At 41.5% G+C, this 24199-nt stretch overlaps 3 protein-coding genes across 3 annotated transcripts; 1 reads left to right on the forward strand and 2 right to left on the reverse strand.

The window, feature by feature from the left end:
- The first annotated feature begins 396 nt into the window (after positions 1-396).
- Positions 397-1476, forward strand: atoh1b (atonal bHLH transcription factor 1b). Its single transcript, XM_008419930.3, has one exon. It carries the CDS (start codon positions 436-438, stop codon positions 1168-1170), a length of 735 nt encoding a protein of 244 aa, XP_008418152.1. The 5' UTR covers positions 397-435; the 3' UTR covers positions 1171-1476.
- A 38-nt stretch (positions 1477-1514) lies between these two features.
- dok3 (docking protein 3) lies at positions 1515-14472 on the reverse strand. The gene is made up of 5 exons (XM_008419929.3): positions 14157-14472; positions 7444-7734; positions 7049-7139; positions 4642-4829; positions 1515-3461 (listed from the first exon to the last, which is right to left on the reverse strand). Exons 1-5 carry the CDS (start codon positions 14211-14213, stop codon positions 2607-2609), a joined length of 1482 nt encoding a protein of 493 aa, XP_008418151.1. The 5' UTR covers positions 14214-14472; the 3' UTR covers positions 1515-2606.
- Positions 14473-14570: 98 nt separating this feature from the next.
- ddx41 (DEAD (Asp-Glu-Ala-Asp) box polypeptide 41) lies at positions 14571-23067 on the reverse strand. Its single transcript, XM_008419928.3, has 17 exons — positions 22896-23067; positions 22265-22360; positions 21756-21906; positions 21584-21658; positions 21431-21491; positions 21204-21340; positions 21042-21114; positions 20813-20966; positions 20045-20181; positions 19679-19841; positions 18496-18627; positions 18320-18391; positions 18146-18242; positions 17774-17923; positions 17589-17660; positions 15047-15157; positions 14571-14956 (listed from the first exon to the last, which is right to left on the reverse strand). Exons 1-17 carry the CDS (start codon positions 22920-22922, stop codon positions 14820-14822), a joined length of 1845 nt encoding a protein of 614 aa, XP_008418150.1. The 5' UTR covers positions 22923-23067; the 3' UTR covers positions 14571-14819.
- Positions 23068-24199: the final 1132 nt, after the last annotated feature.

Raw genomic sequence — 24199 nt, forward strand, 5'->3', positions numbered from 1 at the left:
CGTTGAGTCTTGGCAAGCACACTTGCAATATGATCCGCATTTATCCATTAAATTTGCGTTTGCAACGTTTACTTTCATTCCAGTTAAGAGAGACGTTACACCCTTTTCTTCCTTTATCCAAACTTTCTAGACCTCCAGTGCACATACACGCTCCTGAATGATTAATACTCCAGCTCCCCTCATGTGTGAGGATAACAACAAGGTCGTGATTGAGTTACAAAGCACAATAGGGGAGAAAAAGTCGAGCTTTGTCTGATTGTTCTTTGACAGGGTCAGAGGCTGCTCTCTCCTGAGACGGCAGGGCTGTCACTGGGCAGGGAGTGACAGCAAGGTGACTGAGGGGAGGCTCTATAAATTGGCGGCGCCGGAGCAAAACCTCTCCAAAGACGCGGAGAGTCCCGTGCGCAATATCCACTGCACCGCAGGCTGTCACTGATGATGACCGCAAAAGCAGAGCTTCCGGGCTGGCCAGAGTACCCGGAGGACTTCTCCCTGCTACAGCAGAAAAATCTGGCCCACCTCAGCTCCAAAACGTGGATTTCCTCAAACTCGGTCCGTGGCTTTTCGCGGAGGGAAGCGCACGGCGCCGCAGATGCTGGGATTTCCCTGGAGAAACTCGGGTCAGTGGGTAGACTCCACGAGTGCGCGTCCGCAGAGACGGGCCACGCGAGGGCATCCGATGGAGACAAGGGGAGCGGCTTGGGGCCTCAGAGACACCGGCGCGTCGCAGCCAACGCCAGGGAGCGCAGGCGGATGCACGGTCTGAACAAAGCCTTCGACGAACTGAGGAGCGTCATTCCATCGCTGGAAAACGAGAAAAAGTTGTCCAAGTACGACACCCTCCAGATGGCGCAGATCTACATCACTGAGCTGTCTGAGCTGCTGGCCGGCGTGGTGCAGCAGGAGTCCAGAGGCCCCCGCTCAGGGTCAGAGAAGACCTCCAGGAGGAACTTGATTCACTCGATCCGCCCGGACGCGGCTGCGCAGCCAGCCATGCTGCTGACGGGAGAGGAGCAGCAGCAGCAGAGAGACCAATCCATCAACCACCTGATCATACTCGGACCTTCATCTGTGTTGGAGTCCAACACGTCAGAAGCGTCCTCCAGCAGCAGCGATGGTGAATCCTTGACTCTCAGCGACACGGAGGACAGTCAGACTGGGAGACAGTGACAGAGAGGCAGTTTATTCCCAACTGGTTCCCAGATGTTCACATGGAAGTGAGGCAGAGCTGCTGCTGTTTGCTCCAGTAGATTAGATGTTGCGCTGCTGGATTTCAAAAGTGAAGAAAACTCACTCGTTTGTCTGAGATCCTGACTTGGTTTCCTCTTGATGAACTAAAAGAGGCCTTCGCCTGCACTTTAAGGTCCCGAACAATAACTTGTGGCATTTTCCAGTCAGTGGTTGGATCCGAGCTTTTATTTTGAAATAAAACAAGTATTTTTCTATTTAAGAATAGCTAATCTGTATTTTATGAGGGATGGGATTTTTTTTTGCTACAATAAAGATATAATGAATTAATGGGTGTGCATTTTAATTTATTTATGTATATATCACTTCTAGTGACGTGCACAATTCACACTAACGCACAATGCTGCAAAATTTATAAGTATACATTCCATGGCTAATGAGATAAGGAGACAATGAAACTTTCTGTTGCACAAGTCACTAGGTCAGAGTGAATGCACTACATTGCAATAATATTCATGCTTATTAGCTAAGTTTTCACAGATGATACCACATTATAACTACAAACCTAAATCTATTTTTACTGGGCCTTTTTGTCAAAGACCAACACGAAGAAGAACATGACAGTCATTGCAGCAGAATGAAAATGATCAATTATTTTAAAGAATTTTTAGGGGTCTGCGACTCTTGTCCCTGGCTGCCGCTGTCCTGCAACTTTTGGATGCATCCCCCACTCCATCACACCTCAGTCAAATTAAGAGGTAATGACCAAACTCTTCTAAAACTTGCTGGCTTGCTATTTGATTTGGGATTGTTGGAGCGGGGTTGCATCTCAAAGTTGCAGGCCGGTGGCGCTCGACGGCTGGAGTGTAGAGAGGCTAAACTCAAATGCATGACGAACTTTTATCCTTTTCATTTAGAAAAAGTTTAGAAAACCATGCAATCTTTCACAATTTCGAGGTCCTTCGTGTCGGTCATACTATCCCAGTAAATTATACTGAAGTTTCTGGTTTGTAATGTGACAAAATATTAGAGAGCTCAGCACTGTATCAGCTAAACGTTTCAGTTTTAAACAACTGCTTCCTACTTCACCCGGTCAAGCAAAGTGGCTTCAAAAGGTACATTGCTTCTCTAATGTCCAAGCTGCAAAGAACAAAAACCGATTATCACATTTTGCTGTTGCTAATCCCGCTCACCCCCACCCCCCAAAAAAGTGCAGCTCCAGATCTATTTTCAAAGCAGAAAAACATACAAACATCTGCAAGCACCAGAAGCCTGACAGCAGGTGTCCGGCGGAAGGGATTTTAGAGCCGTAAAGAAACTAATTATGGCGCTTGACAGTTCATCACGGTTAAAAACTGCTCTTCCCACTCAGTCTGTGAGCAAACAGCCTACGGTAAAACGTGGGGCTGCCTGCCTGCTCAATAGGGAAGAGGAGGCTGGAACTTCGCCAGGTCCTTAGAAATAATTTCTGCCAGCCTGTGTTTGAAGCTGCCGGGGAACTCAGATGGGACGGCGAAGCCGGTGGCCTCTTCCGGGTTGCTCGCGTCGTCCACCGCCTGTGCGTTGTACCCCGCACAGTCGGAGATATCTGCGGGTGGGAGATGCAGGCTTTGTGGTAGTGCTGAGGCAAAGTGATCTGCATGGGTGAGGTCAAGAGAAAGGGGATCATTCGAATAATGGAGGTCGGAGGAGGAGGGGAAGGAGTATCTTTTGGTCTCTCTGTACGTGCACTGAAATTCGCCAATCTCAGTTTTCCTCATCGGTGGAGGCGTGGTCTTCCTCAAGTTGTAATAAATGCTGTCCTGTGTGTCGGCATCCTCATCTACAGCGTCAAGGGAATGACACCGATCATCCTCACCCTCGGCTTCCTCTTCTTCCTCCTCCACCTCCTCCTCCTCTCTGCTCTCCTCTTCCACCTCATCTTTGCTGCTGTAGAGATAAGGCTGGAGAGGACACAGATGCCTCATACTCTCCTCGGAGGGGCGATTAATCGTAGAGTACTGGCTGGCAGAACAGTCCTCCTTGTCACGACGGACCCGCACAAGGCTGTAGATTGGAGGTGCGTCGGTCTGGACGACCGCGGCTGGAAGGGCAACGGAGGACGCGTCAAACGATGACCTTTTTTTGACACCGCAGGGCCGGGCGCCCTGTTTCTTCTGCAGCGAACACTGACTCGATAAGGCCTGGAAGATCTGGGCGCCTTCGCGGGTCAGGAAGGTGAACACTCCCTCTCCCGAGTCGCAGCGACGGCCCGCTTCGATGCAGAAGCCCCCCTGCAATCACAATCAAACCAGGGCTCAATTTGCGGTTAGCACAATTTTTTACGAATACTGAGCCGCGTAAAAAATTATCCACGCGCCTCGGAAGCGGCGACGTCGTGTCACGTTGCGACAACAGTCTTCACCGTTTTGTGTTGGGATTTTATGTGGTCAACACAAAGCAGCTAATAACTGCAAAGTGAAGTGTAATATGACATCTTTAAATAAAATTTAAAAAAATCTAAAAAAGTGTGACCTGCATTTGTAAGCAGCCCCATTAACTCTGATTGCATTTCCCCCCCAGTTTCCAATTCCAATTTCCCTTTGGGATGAATAAAGTATTTTTGAATTTTGAATTGAATTGATCAGCATAAAATACAATGAAACCAAAAAATAAAAATGAATTAAAATTGAGTCCAGCTGTGTTTCAGTTTAATTCCAGCTCTTCTGTAAAGGCATCAGCAGTTTGCAAGACATTAGTGAACCAAAAGTGCCTTCAGTGTAGAAGATGTGTTGTTTGCCTCAAACCTTTTCACAAGTTCTAGTCTTAGAAGACTCAAATTAAACATATCGGGATGCGTGCAAAACATTTTGGCGTGGAAAACATCACCCTCACTACATCGCACATGTCAGCATCGGCCTGTGTGGAAGTTTGTTGACTTCCAATGACAAAGTTAAGCTCAATGCATACTGGTGCGATAAAACGGCCCAGTCAAAGTCTAGACTAATTGAGAATCTTTCACATGACTTGAACAGTGATGTTCAAAGATGTCCTCCATATAAATTATATGGGTTTGAGTTATTTTTTGCACAAAAGATTTGCAGGCATAATTGCGATTAAAAACTATTGATTGGGAGGGAGGGGAGTTTACAAATGTGTTTCATTCGACCTTTAATTAACGAGGTAAGCTGCTAATAAGGCGTTCTTATTTGCAATAATGACCTGACAAGGCTGCTATGCTACACTTTCAGATTATTATTTTAAACCAAAACCATGTCATATGCTTGGTGTTGCTCCATCACACAAAATCACAGTAAGACATATTGACGTCAAAAAAAAGTGCATGGATTTATTTTGTGGGGCATTTTATGTTCGCAGAGACTTCACTCATACAAATGAGTCTTTGTGCGACAATCTAAGATAAAATCTCTCTTTTGGCATTAAGATGAATCAATGAGGTTCGCTACACTTTACCTCCACTTGTCCAAACTTGCGCAGGAGTCTGTACGGCCAGCTGTAGATGACGCCGCCCGTGTTGACATCGAGGAGCTCCAAGGCCTCGCTGTCTGTGAACACCACATACTCCCCGGCCAGTTTGCACCTCTTGGCCGCGTCCGTGCCCAGGATCTTCACTTTGTACTGGTCAGGAGGAAGTGTCGGCTCTACACTTGTCAGAAAACAACCCAGCGGGGAGGCGTTCGTACGTACATCAGGACAGAGCAAATCCAAGAAACTTGTTACAGCAGCGTGTCATTAAAGGAAACAAGCGCACGCCACGTTTTCAAAACAGACAGCCTGATTTAAATAAAAATTACTCGCACTTTGCTAATCTCTCCGTGCGTTTGAGCCGCCCGGGTGACTTGGGGGAATGTAATCCGTTCGGAAATGAAAGGAAATGCATTTTCATAAGCCGGAACTTGCTGATGCCGGAGCATTCGAGCTTTAACGCATGAACAAACGAGCACACTTTAGCCGCTTTTGACGAATGACGCGAGTTTCAGCAGATGCTTAGAATTTATTGTGTTGCGACATACCGCCTGGTCGTCTTACATTTATTTAGTAAGCGGAAACTCATTTGACACTAACCGTCAAGGTATTTACACTACATTACAGTAATGACAGGGTGAGAGCTTGACTTTACGGTGTTTGTAAAAAAAATTTTTAAAAAGCACCTGTTTATCTAAGCAAGAGTTCAATCTTTCTAAAGAGATATTGCTGAAGAGTCTTTAATGTTAAATGAAAATAATCTGGTTAATGATTTTGATGCTGATAAAGTACTGTACAATGGACTTGGGTGTAAACAGTTTGTGGAGCAGATTAAAGATAATGGGGAAGATGTTTTACGCGTGTTTACGATGGCAGGTGTTGCACTTCTTATTGCTCAGTTCGACTTCTTGGCATGTTTTTAGCGTGTATACAAATTGGGAGGGGAAACCACCATCTTCTTTCGTTACTTCCTTTCTAACTAAAAGAAAGGACATTCTCTTTAAATTCATTTGTACGTTTTACGACATAAGAAATTATCTGGTTTGAGCTGTGTGGGGAAAAAAAACAAAAAAACATTCAGCAGTTTCAAAAGGGTAATAATTTATGAAACTAAGAGAAAGATAATGGAGGAAAAAAAGGTCTGCGTGAAAAGCTCCACCCCATGATTCAGTATCTTTGGTAACAGTAACTTGAAATAGTCGCTTCCTGTGCGATTTTATCAGCCACTCATGTCACTGAGGATGGATTTAGGGCCAACTCTTCTGTACAGCTACTTCAGTTCATTGGGGTTTCAATTAGGTTGAGCCCTGGACTTTAAGTAGGCCACTGCAATGCCGTTATGCCTTTCTTTTAGGCGTACTCTGCTGTAGATTTGTCTATGCGCTTAGGATTTCTAACCTGTTACGTAAGAGCATTTGTAACAAGCCTTAGTTGTCAGACAGAAAGGGTTTAATTTCACTCTTGAAAGCTTTGGGTTACAAAATGCTTGTGGTCATCTTGGTGACTCTGAGGCACCCAGGCCCCAAAGCACGCCCATAGCATGAGCTGTCTGTGCTGATATTGCCATTGGTTTACTCTAAATATAACATATGATATTGTGGCCAAACATCACAAAAAGTTCTCATCCGATCAAAAGATACTGCTCAATCAGATGCAGTTTTGCTAAACAAAGTCACGCTTCTCAAAGAAGTCAGATAAGGTCATCAGAGTCACAGCTGTTTTTTTGTTGTTGTTTGTGTTCAGTCTTTTCTCTCAGCATTCTCTGGCAACGATCTTGAATATAATAGTTTTTCTCAATGAAAACTGATGGAGTTCAGCTCTTCAAAAACGACCTAATAATCATGTTTACATCAATTGCCTCTCTAACGTCACAGCTGGTGTCCGCTTAGCATCGTGCTAACACATAGCAACAAACTGGCTGGCAGCTTTCTGGCGAGCAAGTTTACAAACAGTATGTCTGTGGTAAAGGTTTTTTTTAACACAGTTTTTGTATTTCGGCTGTTTTTCTTCATTATGTAATAGAATTGTGGAAACAGTTTTTCTGTTTTAGCCATTTATAGGCAGCAGCACCGAATCATTTTAGAACTTGGTAAAGTTCAGTTTATTGTTATTTTGTGATGACAAAAATATGTTTTATGTTACTATGAATGTACACTACGAAATTAACAGCGGGAAATTCCTACCCGAAATTATTTAAAATAAAAGTCTTTTTGTTTATCCTGAGTAAAAACGGGAAAAAAAATTGCTCCTCGCTGCACCTTTTCATTTTCTGAACAAAGCACATCTTCCAGCTTTTCGGCAGTAGCTCCACATAGCAACACACCATCAATTAGCAGAAACAGTGCAGCGTTGCGCTCATCCTACTGGATGGACGCTAACAAATGATGGGAATTACCGCTTTTCCAAGACGAGTAAAGGTCATTATCCTCCATGGTGAGGCCATTCCCTCCCTCAAAATCCCCTTTCTCCGACTCTCCAGGATCCCTCTGTAAACACGGTGGCACAGTAAACATTACACAGCGTAAACGCCTCCCTCTTATCACTGCTTTTTATGACTTCAGAGTGGTAAGATGCAAGCAAGAACATGGCTTGTGCAAGCACAAGAATTGGAGAAGTGGCAGAAGTTCCAGATAATGTTTCAACTTCCCCATGTTCTTATCGTGTCTGGCTGTGGGGAAGCTTTCTGAGCATTTTTCCCAAATTCAAAACGCTGATATGAAGCGAAAGTCTGGCAGCTGCGTGGGAGGGGGTGGGGGGGTCGGGTCATAACGACGGGGGTTAGCGCGGTACCTGGAAGGCGAGAACGCAGAGGGCGCTGATCCAGTCCTGGCTCTCCGTGGAGGCGAAGGTGTAGGTGTGGTGTGTGGTGTTCAGGTAGAAGGCCGTGCAGCGAGCCGGGCACGACTCCTTGGCCGCAGGGGTGACGCTCAGACAGTCGCTTAAGCGCACGACCTTCCTCTCTTGTGCTTTCTGTCGGCCGGCCTTTAGCTGCTCGCCGTCGGATACAGAGCGGAACTCCAGCCGACCCACACCCATGGAGCTGGGCTTGAAAAGCACCATCCAGATTTTCCGCCACGTTCTCTGACAGGAAAAGAAAGGGGACTTTTTTATTTTATTTTATTATTTTTTTTACTGGAGACAGATTTTGAAAGTGAAATCGGCCTCCAGTGTCTCCACTGGAAAAATGGTAAATGGTGTGTACTTGTCCAGCGCTTCATCAAGTCCAGAGGACTCCATAGCACTTCATTCATTCATTCATTCATTCATTAACACACTGCATCATCTTCTAGCTGTATGAGTGGAGGCACACCTTAAGGCAAAAATAATGATTGAGCTGTCATCTAAACTCTTAATATTACTTTTTGTGCTTGTCTAGCCTTAATTACTTACTTACCTACCAACCAAACAAACCAGCAATGGCTCTGAGAAGTCCTGTTACAATGTCAGACTTTTAAACTTCAAATCCATTAACGTGAGATACGTCATGAAATATTTCGACATTTCACATACGAACTTGTTTTTTTATTTTGCCCACTCTTCTGAAAAAGTTTCATCTCATGTATTTGCTCTTGGATTTAGTTCTGTTCTCTGAGACGCCATTCGAAAACTTGCATGCTTCTTTTTTTTTGCTGAAAACATCTATTGTTGCTGATTCACAGTGATGCTACAAATGAAGCCTCTCTTCACTTTCACATTTCCATGAGACGCCTGAAAGTCCATCCATCCATTTTCTTGCACCCTTGTCCCTTAATGGGGTCGGGAGGGTTGCTGGTGCCTATCTCCAGCTAATGTTTCGGGCGAGAGGCGGGGTCACCCTGGACAGGTCGCCAGTCTGTCGTAGGGCAACACAGAGACACACAGGACAAACAACCATGCACACACACACTCATACCTAGGGGCAATTTGGAGAGGCCAATTAACCTAACAGTCATGTTTTTGGACTGTGGGAGGAAACCGGAGTACCCGGAGAAAACCCACGCATGCACAGGGAAAACATACAAACTCCGTGCAGAAAGACCCCAGGCCGGGAATCGAACCCAGAACCTTCTTGCTGCAAGGCAACAGCTCTACCAACTGCACCACTGTGGAGCCCACGCCTGAAAGTTCGGGGTCTAAACTGTCTAGACATTAAAATGTTTATGAATTCACTCAGGGTCGATCAGAAGAGAGGTAACCCCACATCATGACGCTGCCATCACCATTTTCCACAGAGGTTATGAGCTACTGTTTGGTGATGCTCAATGCTTTTTGCAACCATTTTTCTGATCTGTGTCTTCTAGCGATGTTGTCATGCAATGAAGTTTATTTATTTTATTTTATTTTTTTAATCGTTTGTAACCTCTCCCCAGAGTTAAGCAAAGGATGCAAACAAGCAAAAGGTCAGGAAACTCTGGTTCATCACATTCACTCAAGTTGTGGCATGTGTGAACTCAAGAAAACTGAAATAGATCAAAAAATGCTTTTGCTTTTGACAGTCATATTACAAGAGCACTGATAAGTTTATTTATTTCAGTAACTCCATACATTACGGAGGTTAATTGCACTTATTGATGATTTTTAAGGCTTTTAATTGTAATAGTTACGAGGATTTTCCACTAACAAATGAAAACACGACATTAATGATTAGAATTTCATCAGACTAACATAAAAAAATACCTTCAATTCAGAAATGTGGACTTAATGAAGGTTATATGCTTAATGCCTTATTTATAGTTATTCTTCAAATAATCTCGACAAGCAGCCTCATCGGAATCTATATTATGATTTATTGAGTATGAGCGCACATCACATCAAAAAGTAATTTTAAAATTCTTACGTCTGGAAAACAGGACTTCAACAGGGGTGTGTGAACTTTTATTGGCCACAGTATCCGTTTAAAATGGGGAATAGGTTTTTAAGCAGGTATGGCTGAGCGTTAACGGAAAGATGGATGAAGCTAAATTATAAAAAAAATGAAATAGAATTACATGAACATTTTCCAGATCTTTACGTAACTGTTGTTTAGGACTGAGCTCAATCCCAGAGTGTGTGTGAGGTTGTGTGTGTGTGTGATTGTGACAGAAGGTGTGTTTGCACACTGCTCTTAGAGGAAGCGTGATCAACAGGTAAACCTCCTGTTCTTGTTCTAAAGCAGCTTGATAATCCTCATCCGATTCTCAGAGCTGAAGTGAAAAATGAAGCCAAGAGTTTACAGGTGACATATTGTTCCTGTTACTCGGGAGCAAAGACCAGAAGAGAGAGCCTCACTTCTCTTTTCGCCACCCATCAACTTACACCTCTGGTCTGCAACCTGAAACTGATTTCAGGAACCAAATTCAAACATCTGTAGCCTTTCTCTGTATTCTAGTTTGCTCTGTCTTACATTTACCGATCAAGTCTTATTTGAGTTATTTGGGGTTTTGTGTTGTAACACGTCTTCTCATGGTTGCGTCTGCAGGATGAAATTTTACCAAATTTCTGACACTGCCGTGAGGACGCACACCCTGCAGAAAGCAGAAGTGACCATGATAGTAGGGGTCAAGAAAAGAAGGTGTGAAAGTTTAGTTAAAAGCATCAGTTGTTTTTTTTTTAAATGGCAGAACATTATTTCCTCACTGCAACTTCTGGAAACCCAAATTTAAACCTTGCAAAACAATACCAGAAAAACTTCCTCTCTGCTAATAATCTCTGGTTATCGGACCACTTCAACGAGCTTTTAGTTGCTTTTGCCGCCATAATCAGGTCAGATTTAATTCATTGTGACAGTCCTTTACTTTTTAAACCTAACAGGTTTTTGCAAAGCAATTAACATTTTCACTTACTCCCAAAGAAACAGCAAGTTTCATGTTTTTAAATCCAAACCGCTGAGCTGAGAAAACCCACATTTGAATTGCAGTAAGACAAAAATATAACAGTTATCTGTTCAGTTATCCTGTATATACATTCGTCATCTTTTTTTTTTTTTTAATGAGCCAAAAGTAAGTTCAGCCAGATCTTTAAAAGAATTCGGTATCGTAATACAAACAACTTTTAATGGCAGTAAATTAAACTCTGACATTAAATAAACAAGTCGGCCAACTGGAAGGACTGATCCGATTTATGTTTAAGCTTACGTGCAGAACCGGGAAGGGAATGGTTCGCAAAGAGATGGGATGCAAAGAACGTGTAAACGACCGGATCAACTTCTCTACAGGGATCGGATGCTGCTGTTCCCCTTTCAACTTTCTTAGAAATCAAATGGTGGATCACTTTGGGGGGAGGAGGATACACGGCAATGACAAGCTGGTATTGGGAGAATTCCTCTTGCATGTGTGTTTTTGATTAGAAATTTCCAAGAACCATAGAAACGGCACCAACGTGTAACAAATGCTGCACAACCCAGTCAGAGGAGATGTTCTGCACTCTGATATGGTTTAAAAAATTTTTTATGTTTGATGTTTGAACAGGTATAGACAATGAACAGGAGTGTTTTCTTCTTTTGGTTCCATCTGGTTAGGTAAAAGAAAATCTCTTATATATATATATATATATATATGTACCGGTATATATAATTCTGAGGCGCTCTCACACTACACACCACATGTTAGAAATGATTTTTCCACTGGTGTACTGGGCCACTGTACTGTGAAAACCACAAACGCAGCGTAGCTCCAAACACCACTTGTTACTAATATCGCTCTCTGAACCACCGAGTGTGACAACAACGCACAATTTGATGCAGTAAAAATTATTTTATTTTATTAAAAAGCAATTTAATCTACGCGTTACCAAACGCATCAGAACAAAGATAAAAGTTGGAGGATTAGCTGCAACTAAAGCCGATCTCTGTTCCAGCTTTTTACAGATCCATACTTACTATAAAATTATCTTTTCCCTGTTAAAAGGTTAATTACTTTACTGATTAAAACCACCAAATCATGATAGAGCCACCTCCGTGCCTTAAAGAAATTCCTTTCATGAGATGCTGCCATGTTTTAAACATACTTACGTCTAGTTGTGATATTTTAAAATGTCTGATGATCTTTGCAGTGGTTGGGTTCAGAAAAGTTTCTTCAATAATGGCAACGGTTGACAACTATACAAAAGGTTCACCTCAAGTGTGTCAAATGTTGCTGAAGGTTTATTTTACCACTCAGTCAGGAAGTTGGATTTGATTATAGCTCTACAGCTATCTTGACTTACATACTTTATTTGGACTCTTACTGTTCCTGTTTGTGTTCATTTCATGGTTTCAATCTCAACATGAGGCATATAAAAAAAATGCTTTTTAGAGAAACTTGTAAATCCAGGGAGGCTTTTTTTTAAGTCATTTAAGTATTATTTTCATTCTTACTTTTCAGTTTCTTTATATTTCAAAGCACTGTATAATTATTGTCATTATTTCACTCCTGTGACTTGGTTTTCTGTGCAAGCGTTTTAAACTTTTGTCTGAAAAATAAAAAAAGCTCCCAACAAGTTTGAGTTTGCCACAACTTTAAAAGTCTAAAGATCGTATGAAACAAATATTTTAAGGATACATCAAACATTTTTACTTGATGTTTTGGAACAAAAATCCCATAACACGTCAAAAAAAGATTTCATAATGTCTCTGTTTAAGCTTCAGATAAAGACTTTGTGCATAAAAATGTCCTTTGAGGTAAAACTTGCTTGTTGAAGAATGCAGTGCTGTTGTAGAGAAAGTCTTTGCCTCATGTGTTTCTTTTGTACGGGCTTCTTTGGATTTTGTCTCATACTTCTTTTAGACAACATGACCCAATCAATCATGAAACTATCATTTCAGACAAGATATGACCTTGGTAAAAAATAAAAATAAAAAAAGGAAGTTTTCAAATTCTGATTCATTTATTAAATAGAGAAAAAAGCCAGTCAACCTGACTGAGAATAATTTCTTTTTCTTATATGCCGCATTAGTTTTACAACAGATGCAATGGGAAGCATATCTTCCTTTTACCTTTTTTCCCCCGTCAATCCAATGAAAACTTCCCTCCAGAGTATTGAGGATCATTGAGAGTTTTTGGACAAATGTGAGGTTTTCCTTTAAGCTCTTTTTGGCCAGCAGTGGCCAAAAAGATCCACTGCTCTTTTTGGCAGTGGCTCTTTTTGGCCACTGTCAAAAAGAACCTCACAGAGATACAATTTCTCCCACACTCTGTCTTATTACTGAATCACGAGCGTTGACGCTCACTGAGGCCCGCAGTGCTTTAGATGACGTTTGGGTACTTTTGTGACCTCCAGGATGAGTTGTTGGTGCGATCTTGAAGTAACTGCACCTGTTAAACTGTGATTTTACCATGATTTCCTTTGGTATGTTGATTTTAGTTGCAGCAGCAACGGAGGCTCGATTCCTGCCAGAGTCATAGAATCAAGAAATAGCTTAAATAGCAGCTCCAACACCACGATGTAGGGTGAAAGACGAGCAACACCTCATGCCACAAATTCAGAAACAGACGAGAAAGTTATTGACATCCATCAGTCTGGAAAGAGTTACAAGCTCATTTCCTTCAAAGGTTTCAGAACTCGAGCAATGAAGAGAGAAAAAAGACAAGGGGAAAAAAAAACATTGCTGAACCTCCCTAGGAGTGTCCAAAAGTATCTCAAGACCGCATCGACAACTCATCCATGAGGTCACAAAAGCAACCAAAGCAACATTTCAAGCATCGCTGATCTCACTTGCCTGTTACGGTCACCGTTCAAGACTCACTGACACTGACGAGAGGCTCGGCAAAACACAGGTGTTCGTGTGAGAGGTCCAAGGAGAAAACCAAACCGAGCATAAAGACACTTCTCACATTCGCTAAAAAGCAGACACAGAACAAATCTGTAAGGGGGGGAGGACATATAAATAAATACACAATCCTGTATGCGGGTGTTGAATTCTAAATCTACTGAACTCGGTGTACTATTTTCACATGTGTGGCTGCTCCAGTTATTTTTACTTTTTATTTTTGCATGTCTATTTATTCCGATGGAGTAAGCTGAAATGGAACTTACAACGCTGATTTCTGCTTCTGCAGAAATACCAAGTATTTTTTTTATCAGTCATTTAACCTCTAAATCCTCCTAGAAAAAAAAAATCATAGTCATATGATACATACATACATACATGATTATACATCATGCAATTCAGCATGAGTTTTCACATCAGCCCATTGTTACTGCAGAAGAGCGACAGAGAACATTCTGCTGCCTTGTACTAGTGACATGTAGAAAAACAAATGTCATCTAGTTTGTAATATTTGGAGTAGAAGTACATATGCTTGAGAGGATAAATATCCTGATAGCAGTATTGACATATATATTATTTTTTAAAATAATCTTAAAAAAGTAGGACGCTGTGCCGTACAAGGTGCTGCAACACAAATGCCAACACTGTGAAAGCGTTTGTATGCAGCAGCACTACGCACGTTTAAACTTTTCCACCTTTTATAAGAACCGAACACTCAAATCACCGCATTTCAGCCAAGCGCTGAAAAGCAGGCAGAGTGTTTCTCGTACTTTATCGAATGGCAAAAGATTCAACTTACTTTCCCAAACTTGGCCCCTTGAAGATGCAGCATCCCCTCTTTGAAAATGACCTCCATGCTCGTACGCTTTGGATGAAAACTGTTCACACGCTGACAGCAGTTGCTGCGATGTGGCAAAAAATGTGACAAGTGATGAGGTTAAAATTAGGCCTCCTCTACCACAAGTCTGACTTTTTCCTTGACGTCATGAACTGCTGTCATGCTGCCGCCGTTGACCTGTGTCCCTGACAGGAGGAGTTAAGAAAAATCATCATCTGCAACCTGTTACAAAAGAAAGGACACACAAGTTGTGTGTGCTGCCGTTTTCTTAAGTCAAACTTCCCTTTGAATTATTTTGCAACCACATCAACTTCCTCGTAGAAAAAAAACTCAGCGACACTTCTTCAATTTTGTACATAATACAAAAAGATCATGTAAAATATAAAAGGTTTTATTTACAGTTCAGATGATACTAGCAGTATTTAAAAAAATAACATTCACAGCAAGTAACTTAAGAGGAAAAGAAGCAAACAATCACTTTTGTCTAACAGACCTAGAGGAGGATGATAAAATAAACTTCCTCAATTCAGAGACATTACATGTAAGTGTAAGGTTTCCGCTGAAATATTTTCACCTACATCAGGACAACTTGCATTCTTGTGAAAAACAAAATGAAGATAGCGTTTAAAAGTCCATCGAGCTATGAGCCAGGTAGTCTTTCCGACCGATGTTGGTGACCTGCTTGGTCTGCATGGCCTCCAGCTTGGGACAGTCGGTAATACGATGGCCGAGACCGCCGCAGAACGTGCAGCCCCTCTCCCCTGGGAAGACACAGCAGCAGGATGTGTTAGCATAAACCTGCTAATGCCGCACGGCACAGTGAGGCGATATGTCACAACAAAGTAGCTCACCTCCGATGTCCAGCATGGTCTCGTCGCCCGTCTGGAGCACCTGGAGGACCGGGGGAACCTTCTGTTTGGCTTCCACCAGCAGAGCTTTCAGGTCCATCAGCACAGACTCGTCTGTTAGGAGAGACGAGACGAACGCCGCTGAGTTCAAGGTCAGCTAAAGTCACAAGTTCTTTGTCCCCTGAAGCCTGGCTGGTTTCACCCTGCTGTTAACTTTCATCAGCTCCTCCATGTTGGTCTTTACCAGATGTGGGCAGGAATAAAAGGAATCTACTTACATACAGTACTTAAATACAGTTTTTGGAGCATTTGTGCTTTATTTGAGAAGCATTTCTTTGTAAAAACTTACTACATTTTACTTATTCCTCCACCACATTGCTCTAAAACTCATTACTCCTGTCGACTGCATTTGAGCGGTTTGCATCCATTTTGTTCCACTAAAATTACACTAAAAAAAATAACGTGAACATACAAATCTAACATTAAAATAGAACCATTTTACAGGAACTTGCCAGCTGGTATTTTGCATTTGGTGAATGCCATTTGAGTTTACTTTAGGAGCTTCATTTTCTAAAATGGCTTGTGGTTGACAGATTTACTTCGTTTCCCGTCATCAAGCACTTCCTCACAGACAATGAACAGAAAACAGTCGCTTGGGCTGCAGAGTTGGGTGGTTCTTAATGTCTGGATCCAGTAGTCACTGGAGGACTAACATCCTCAGACAGATGAAGATTTGGTCAGGACGATTCTGCAGCACTTCCATTAGGCGCCATCACTGTATTTCGCTTTCACACTCAACAATTTGTCACTCTTTGACATGTTGCTGCCACATTGTAGCATTGAAGTTTACATACACCAAATAAAAGAATAGAAACACGTTTTTTTTTTCTTACTTTTAGCTCAGAATGGCCAGATCTACTTCTATTTACTAAATGCCACAATAGTGAGAAAAGGAATGCGTCAGATTTATTTACTGATCTCTTTAAAATCAGAAGTTAACATAAAGAAAGATTAGAGTTTCTTTAGAGAAAACCCAGATGACAATGTCATGGATTTGGACATTTCTGGTACATCCTTGGGGAATCATTTTCAGATGCTTCCAGGTATTGCGTTCATCCGTTCAAAGCGTTATATGCGAAGACAGACGTGGTGGGAACGTCCCACCATCACGCCGCCCGAGTTTGGCCCAAAAGGTGCAAATTGACCCCAAAATTAAAGCCAAAAGCCTTGTAAGATGCTGGCTGAAGCTGGCGAGACGGTGTCGTTGTCCGCAGTGAAATGTGTTCTGTACCAACATGGGCTGAAAAGCCACTCGGTGAGGAAGAAGACTTTACTTCAAAAGAAACATAAAAAGCCAGACTGCAGTTTGCAGATGGACACAGGGACATTTTAGAGCAGGGGTCATCAACTCCAGTCCTCAAGGGCTACCATCGTGCAACTTTTAGATTCACCTCTGCTCCAAAATGTCTGAATTTCCTCACCAGCATTCATTCCTCTCTGCAATAGGCTGGAAATGAGCAGTTCATTTGATCCAGGTGTGTTTGAGCAGAGACACATCTGCAACAAAAGTTGCAGGACGGTAGCCCTCGAGGACTAGAGTTGGTGACCCGTTTTAGAGACATGCCCTGTAATCTGATCACACTAAAGTGGAAATGTTTAGCCACAATGACGTCCAGAAGAAAAAACAGGGGGATTGCTGCTTGTACCCTTCTGATTGTGAATTATGTGGTGGGTCCGCTTTGCTGCAGAAAGAACTGAATTTCATAAAATAGATGGCATTATGAAGAAAGACCAGTATGTGGAAATATTAAAGCGACAACTGAAGACATCATCCAGGAAGTTAAAACTCCTGCGCAGATTGATCTTCCAAATGAGCAACAACACTGAGCAAACAGACAAAAGTGGCTTAAGGTCAACAAAGGCGATGTTTTGACGTGGCCACCACGAAGTCCTGATCTCAGTCCTATGGAGAAGTTGTGGGCGGATCTGAAAAGGCATGTGCGAGCGACGCGGCCTACAAAATGGACTCAGTTACACCAGAGCAGGAAGGAAACCTGAAAGGTTTGACCCAAGTCGGATAGTTCAGAGACAACGCTGCCAAACACTGGAGTCGCATGTAAACTTCTGACTTTAAAGACATTAATACGTCTCTGACACACTATCCCTCTCATTTTTGTGACATTTAGCAAATAGAAGTAATTTGCTAAATAATATTACGCAGCAGTGCAAATCTATCGAGCAGAGTGAAAATTATATTTTGCTTTCAAAATGTTAAAGGTTTAAAAATGTATTTGCTCAAGTGTCTGACACAAATTACAAAGTGTGATTCTGCACACTTTGGCAAAGTTTAATGCAGAGCAATCCTGGAAGAAAACCTGTTAGAGGCTACAAAACACTTGAAACAGCTACATTTTACTTCTCTACTGTTAAAATGGAGGGGGGGACACAACAGATATTTGTAATATCTGCAGCAAAGTAAAAGTAAAAGAACAATTTTGAGGATAAATAACTTGGATTTAAAACAATAAAAGGAATATTTCCTCACCACAGCCCTTATTGATGAACGTTGTGGCAATACCGGTCTTGCCTGATCGTCCGGTTCTTCCTATTCTGTGGACTAAAACAACAAAAATGTGACAGAGAGGCATTAGAGAAGAAGTCCACACCCAACTACATAATGTGACAATCTTGTGTAGATAGACTTATTAATCAGCATATATCCCTCTTTACCGTAGTTTTCTATCTCCTCAGGCATGTCGTAGTTCACTACATGCTGAATGGCTGGAAAATCGAGACCTTTAGATGCAACGTCTGTGGCAACCAAAACGTCTTTCTTCCCTTCCTTGAACGCCTCTATGGCTTTAGTTCTTTCCTCCTGATCTGCAAAAAGAATCGACAAATAAAACCTTCGTTTTTGCACCTGATTAGTGACTGCTTCACAGAACCGTGTGACATTTGCGAGAAGGGCGACATCTGCTGGTATTAATGAGGAAATACAAGCGGATTTTAGAAGAAAATCTCATGCTGGGTTCAACGCTCCTTCATTCACCGTTTTTGTCTCCTAATAGCTTTGCGTAGCAGCATTGACATAATTCTGCATACCTTTTCCTCCGTGTATGGCTACCGCCTCCACTCCCTTGAGCAGTAAATACTCGTGGATGGCGTCCACGTCGGCCTTTTTCTCAGCAAATATCAACACCTGTCAAAACAAACGGTGACTTTACGTATATCCACTCATTTTGCCGGGATGTCTGCATAGTAAATTGAGATTTTTACTGGAGGCGGGGTTTTCTGGAGGCACTCCAGCAGGTAGACCATCTTGGCCTCCTCTTTGACATATTCCACTTCCTGCATGGGGGAAAAAAATAAAAAATAAGCTCATGAAAATCCTCAAGATGGAATCTATGAGAAGATTTGAGAAGCTTTACAGCGACACGGAAAAAAAAACGTACCTGGATTACATCCAAGCTTGCAGCTCCGGCTCGGCCCACGTTAATAGTGACCGGTTTGACCAGAGCGCTCTTGGCAAAGTTCTGGATCTTCTTCGGCATAGTAGCACTGAAAAGTAGGGTCTGCCTTTGTCCCTAGAAAACATGGACAAAACACACAAAATCAGGAAGACTGTTTTGCATTTTACAGACAGAGAAAATAGTCTGCATCCAGAGTGAGCGCAGCAGCTGGAACACACAACGTGGCCAATTCTAGATGATTAACTTCACTTCCTCTGAGAGCTTGAGGAGTGTGAGAAAAATCACAAAAACAAAGAAAACAAAAATTAAATGAAATCAGGAGAAATCCAGAATGAAAACACAATTTAGGCAAAAGAAAGTTTATTCCAGAGAAATGTCACCAGAAAGTATGTAGATGTTTCTGCATGTACAAAAAATAATACTACTATTCAGTGACTAAAATATACAATAAAACAGCCAGATCACTGATCAGAGGAACATGAAAACTGCAACAACTGCACTGTGATGTGTGTATTGTTGAACAAACACTCCAGATTTGATCACTTGCTTATTTAAACTACACTTGCCCAGGTCACTTCAGAAAGTCCTAAAAGGACCTTTTAGCTCCAGCCAAAAAAAGTCATTTTTTCCCCCACACAGCTGGAATCTCCGAAATGTGATGGGTTTTATGATCCTGATAAGCGTTTCGATTAAAGAAGGCTTTGTCTGAGTGTCTGTCAATTCATCAACCAGGAAACGTTTATGGTAGAAACAGAAATTATTCACAGCAATTCACTTTTTCCATGTTCTGTTATGTTCCAGTCTTTCTTCAATTTGCACTAAATGAATCTCTCTCCTCAAACTTCTACCACATTGGGCCACAATACCCATTTAACTTTTCTTTTCCACAAAACCCCATTCCTTTTAATCAGTTAGGAGCCCAAGTCCAGTCCTCAAAAACTACTGACCTGCAACTTTCACACACATCCCTTGTCCAACACACTTGAATCAAATGACTGAATTCCCTCCTCAGCAGCCAATCATTTGATTCAGGTGTATTTGAGAATGGTTGCATCTGAAAGTTGCAGGACAGTGGCTCTCGGGGACCAAACCTGGACACCCCTGATAAAAACATGTTGATGGTCCAATTCCCCAACATCGCTTATTTACACCACAAGTGCCTCACCTTAAAATAGGAAAATATGGTCCGGATGTCTTCTTCGAACCCCATGTCAATCATCCTGTCCGCTTCATCCAGAGCCAAGTAGCGGCAAATGTCAAGACTGACCATCTTCTTTTGCAGCAGGTCCATCAACCTTCCAGGGGTGGCGACCATCATGTGGACGCCACTGAAAACAATACGACAAATATAAAAAGATTATCAGATACAGGTAGCTACTCTGCTTTTTGACGTTACACTTTGTGACACGGTTCATGGGAACCTCTTCTCGAGTGTCTGCGTTTGTCTCAGAATGACGTAGCTGAACACTTCCAAACGGCACAGCAGCGAACAGATTTTTCACCGCTGAGCAAGCCAATCAATCTTACTTACTGTTTCACCACCTCCATCTGCTCCTTGACAGACATTCCTCCGATGCAGAGAGCTGTGCGCAGCTGAGGAGCTCCTTCCTCTTCCAGCAGCTTGCAGTAATACTCTATGATGCCATGAGTCTGCCTTGCCAACTCTCGCTGGGGGGGGGGAAGATTGCAGATGTTTTACTGTATGACAAGTAAAAGATTTTCCATTGCTTATGTAATTGAGGTTTAAAACTGAAAAAATATGAGGGGACTAAGATGTGCAGAGAATTTTACTCTGAACAAATCAAAGTGGCAGAGATGCATTGTTCAGGCTTTTCCTAATTGGTTCAGATATCCTTCTTTTCCAGGTGTTTTATCTGTCGATTACAATTTATCTTTTCAAAGTAACGTTTCTTTTTGGAAAGCATGCGGTTCTTTCACATAAATATAATATAAACTCTCTGAAATCAAACCTAACAATTATTTAGACTCAACACGTACATCGTTTATTTTTGCTGAAGAATTTCTACTCACATTTACAATGGACAAAATTATAAGTTATCAATTTCCATTATTATTTTACTTCCATTCAACTTCATTTGCCTGCGACAATACAATGGGCGCATTTCCACTGAAATTACTATTTAATAGGCGATTTGACAAAATTTGGTTTATTAAGTATAAATAAAATTACATTTTTAAAGTCATATAATCAACCGGTGTTTGTCAAGTAAAATGCCAAATATTTATCTCGTTTTTTCAAGAAAACCCCCCAAAAACAAACGAGTCTGGCATGTCTTACTGAGGGGCAGATGATGAGTCCATATGGTCCCTCTCTCTTGAAAAAAGGCAGACGTTTCTCCTGCTCAAGGGCAAACATGATGATTGGCAGAGTGAAGACCAAAGTCTTTCCTGATCCCGTGAAGGCGATGCCAATCATGTCTCGACCTGATAGACTACACACAAGCGCTGTCAGCTCACCAACAGTTTCACATGCATTAAATCCTGACAGAGATCATCGCTTCACTTACACTGTGGGGATTCCTTGTATCTGAATTGGGGTTGGATGGACAATCCCCTTCTTTTTTAAACCTTTTAGAATTGCTGCAAATGCAAAAACAGAAATGTGTTAACAGGAGAGACATGAAACCACAGGATGCAGTTTTAACGTGCGAGGAGTCGAGCGGCGTCACCTGGCGGAAACTTCATCTCCCTGAAGCTTTTGATGGGAAAAGGGATGCCTTCTCCGTCCACCAGGATGTGGAATTTCTTCCTGACTCGCTCGTGTCTTGTGTTTGGCATATTTAGGATGTATCGTGGCGCCTTCCAGCTACGAATGAATGTTAATCAGTTAAATGAAAAAAAGAAAAAAAAAGAAGTCCAACAAACACAAGAAAAGCTTCATTAAGTAAGGCTTCACCTTGTTTTAATTGGGTCATCATATATGATACCTTTGGCCATTTCCTTTACAGACATCAGAGCTAGAAGAAGAGATTTGAGTTTGTGCAATTAGTTGTGTCATCTACACGTTTCTCAATTCTGACTTCTGAGGGTCTTGGTTGTGTTAACGTACCTCTGCCCTCTGCCACGCTTTCCAGAATCTTCTCTTCCTCCTTCAGCTGTTTCTCTTTTGCAGACTCCTTACGGGCTGCATACGCAGACAAGTAAAAACTGTTACAGATCCCTTAAAGTAAAGACAGAAAGTAGAGACAAGTGTTGTCACATGGACAAGCTCTGCTCCAAACCTTCTGCTTTCTCCTTGAGGTGTTGATGTTGGTCGAGGAGACTAACATTGGAGCGTGGACCAAGGCCCTCCTCTTCATCCCTTTGTTCCTCTCCGCTATCCTTCTGCTCCTCATCTATGGCCTTTCCGCGCAGCCGTAGCATCTTCTGGAGCTGTAAACATTCAAAAAGCTTGACTACATACTTACTTAAAGGACAACTGCGCAACATAAAGTTAAGCAACTCAAAATATTAAAGGCCTAACAGACCCTTAATATTCATTTACCCGACTTTGACAAAGGTCCCCCCGCCCCCAAGATTCAGATTATTACATATAATGAAGTAAAAAGATGAAAATTATTAGTGTGTGGTTTTAGAATTAGTATAAGGGGTGAAAAGGATTTAATAAATATGAATAAAAAAGGTTAATGTAAGGTCATTTGGTCACGTGGAGTAAGAACCTCAACATTAAGTTTGCAGACAGACTTGTCATTTCTTTGTTTTGTAACATTACTAATGCAAGATAACTCACCGTTTGTTGTTTCCTAATTTTTACCGGAACATATGGGACATAATCATCATCTTCCGATCCTTCTGAGCCAGACTTTTCTTCACCTCCATGGGATTTCTGAAAAAATAAAACAAATGACAGATGCCATGATAATTCAAAAACAAAATTATGAAAATTGTACATTGTGGCTGAATGATTCATTTCAGAAATTTAAATTCATATTAGCGTGGTATAGACAGCTGTTCGTAGCGCCCGTCAATTTTAGTAATTCAAGCTGGTGCAAGGGACATCCAACCTTCAAGCCTCCAAGAAATGCTCACTGACACAGATGCGCATCTCAGTTTTACATTTCACCACCGTATTTACATTAAAATAGAAGCAGACACTGATAATCGTAGACTTCGAAAAGTCAAAATTGCACATAGCACGGCTAGCTTACTTTGTAAGGCCCGTGTTTAGTATTAATACCTGCACCATATTACAAAAATGTATTTTTACACTTTCTGCGTGATTTTATGTTCATTTAAATGTACTATCTTATGTGAAATTATGCTAGACCTTCACTGATAAAAATAAAATTGTTAGCATGTTCATATTAGCTTTCCTTAGCTAGCTTCACCCGTTTATCACCCTTAGCTTGATCTTAACTTACCTTTAGAGCCCGATTTTCTGTCTCCATTTTTATTTAATATTTACGTAACTTTACTCTGTATATCTTATGAGTTAGCTACAGATCATAATACAATAATTTAATTCAGTATATCAACTCCTCCTGTTTACACAACAGAAGCTACTAGTGTACGGAACGCCAGGAGGGTCAGATCAACCGGAGACACATCTTCCAAACAGGCGAGACAGCGGTACGGATACAGGTATGAGCCAAAATTAAAAAAGATGAACACCACACCTGATTTTGTCAAAACGGTATTGTTTTAATCTTTCCGAACGAAAGATTTTTTTTTCACAGTATCAAAAGTGAATTAAAAAAAGAAACAAGCCAACGTACACTTGGCTATTATTGGTATAGTATAAATCTACATTCAAAACATTAAGGTAATCTTTTCTAGTTGAGTATAACCTGGAAAGCATCAGAGATGTTACATTAAAAACAGAATTTCAGCACAGATTTAAAATAATAATAATAAAAAAAATCATCCATCTTCATGAAAGCCATCAGGCAAAAAACATTGATACCGGTGTAAAGCCAAAGGCTTGTGTCCTAAAGGTCTGTTTCTATTGTTTTTGCCAAGAAAACACTTGGGAGGAGGGCGTCAAGTTAACAGTACAGGTCAGAGCATTATGGATGAAAAATGAAGCTCACACATATACACAAACAACCCTCAGGAAGGTAAGAAAAAGACTCGAAGGGGCCAAAAATATTCACTCAATATGTACAAGCATTTAAATTAACTGCAACAAACAATGTGTGTCCAATGCTGGAGTGAACATTGCACAGTGCGCTGCCAAGCAGGGGCTGAAATAGCAGTTTAGAGAATAAGCACTTCATGGCAAAGGGGTTTCTTCAACACATAGTCTCAGAGTGTATTGGATATCGTAGTTCTTCATAACTAACACCAAAGAGGGACCGACACTGAAGCAACACAATTTTCCAATACAAGATAGGAGCAAAGAGTTTAGTCCCTTTTCATCATGCACAGGGATGCATCTGCAGGGGGGGCTGATAGAAATCACATTTATCATGCATCCCATAGGCCAAATGTAATAAAAGAAAAAAAATACTAAATTTAATAAGTGACGACATGAATATTATTAGTGTTGCTCTCATATCTATTGTTTTAAAAAAACATGCTGTACTATTTTTTTTTCAATTTCATAACAAGAAAGTCTAGCAGGTAGGTCAAGTGGAAGGTAGATTGTTGATCGTAATCAATATCGGTATCCAATTCAGAGCCAGGATGGACGTCAGTCTCTCTGAGACTAAAAGCGGCGCATCCT

This window comes from Poecilia reticulata, chromosome 10 (genome assembly GCF_904066995.2).
Source record: "Poecilia reticulata chromosome 10, P_reticulata-male-v2, whole genome shotgun sequence".
Lineage (NCBI taxonomy): Eukaryota > Metazoa > Chordata > Actinopteri > Cyprinodontiformes > Poeciliidae > Poecilia > Poecilia reticulata.

Coding starts and splice junctions, on each gene's coding strand:
- atoh1b (XM_008419930.3), top strand. CDS start 436: ATGATGACCGCAAAAGCAGAGCTTCCGGGCTGGCCAGAGTACCCGGAG.
- dok3 (XM_008419929.3), bottom strand. CDS start 14,213: ATGGAGGTCATTTTCAAAGAGGGGATGCTGCATCTTCAAGGGGCCAAG. Junction 7,140..7,443: donor TCTGCGTTCTCGCCTTCCAG/GTACCGCGCTAA, acceptor CCGTGTTTACAG/AGGGATCCTGGAGAGTCGGA. Junction 3,462..4,641: donor GCAAGTTTGGACAAGTGGAG/GTAAAGTGTAGC, acceptor TTGTGATTGCAG/GGGGGCTTCTGCATCGAAGC.
- ddx41 (XM_008419928.3), bottom strand. CDS start 22,922: ATGGAGACAGAAAATCGGGCTCTAAAG. Junction 18,628..19,678: donor CCATATTTTCCTATTTTAAG/GTGAGGCACTTG, acceptor CATGTTTTCTAG/GGACAAAGGCAGACCCTACT. Junction 17,924..18,145: donor AGCCATACACGGAGGAAAAG/GTATGCAGAATT, acceptor TTCTTTTTGCAG/ATCAGGAGGAAAGAACTAAA.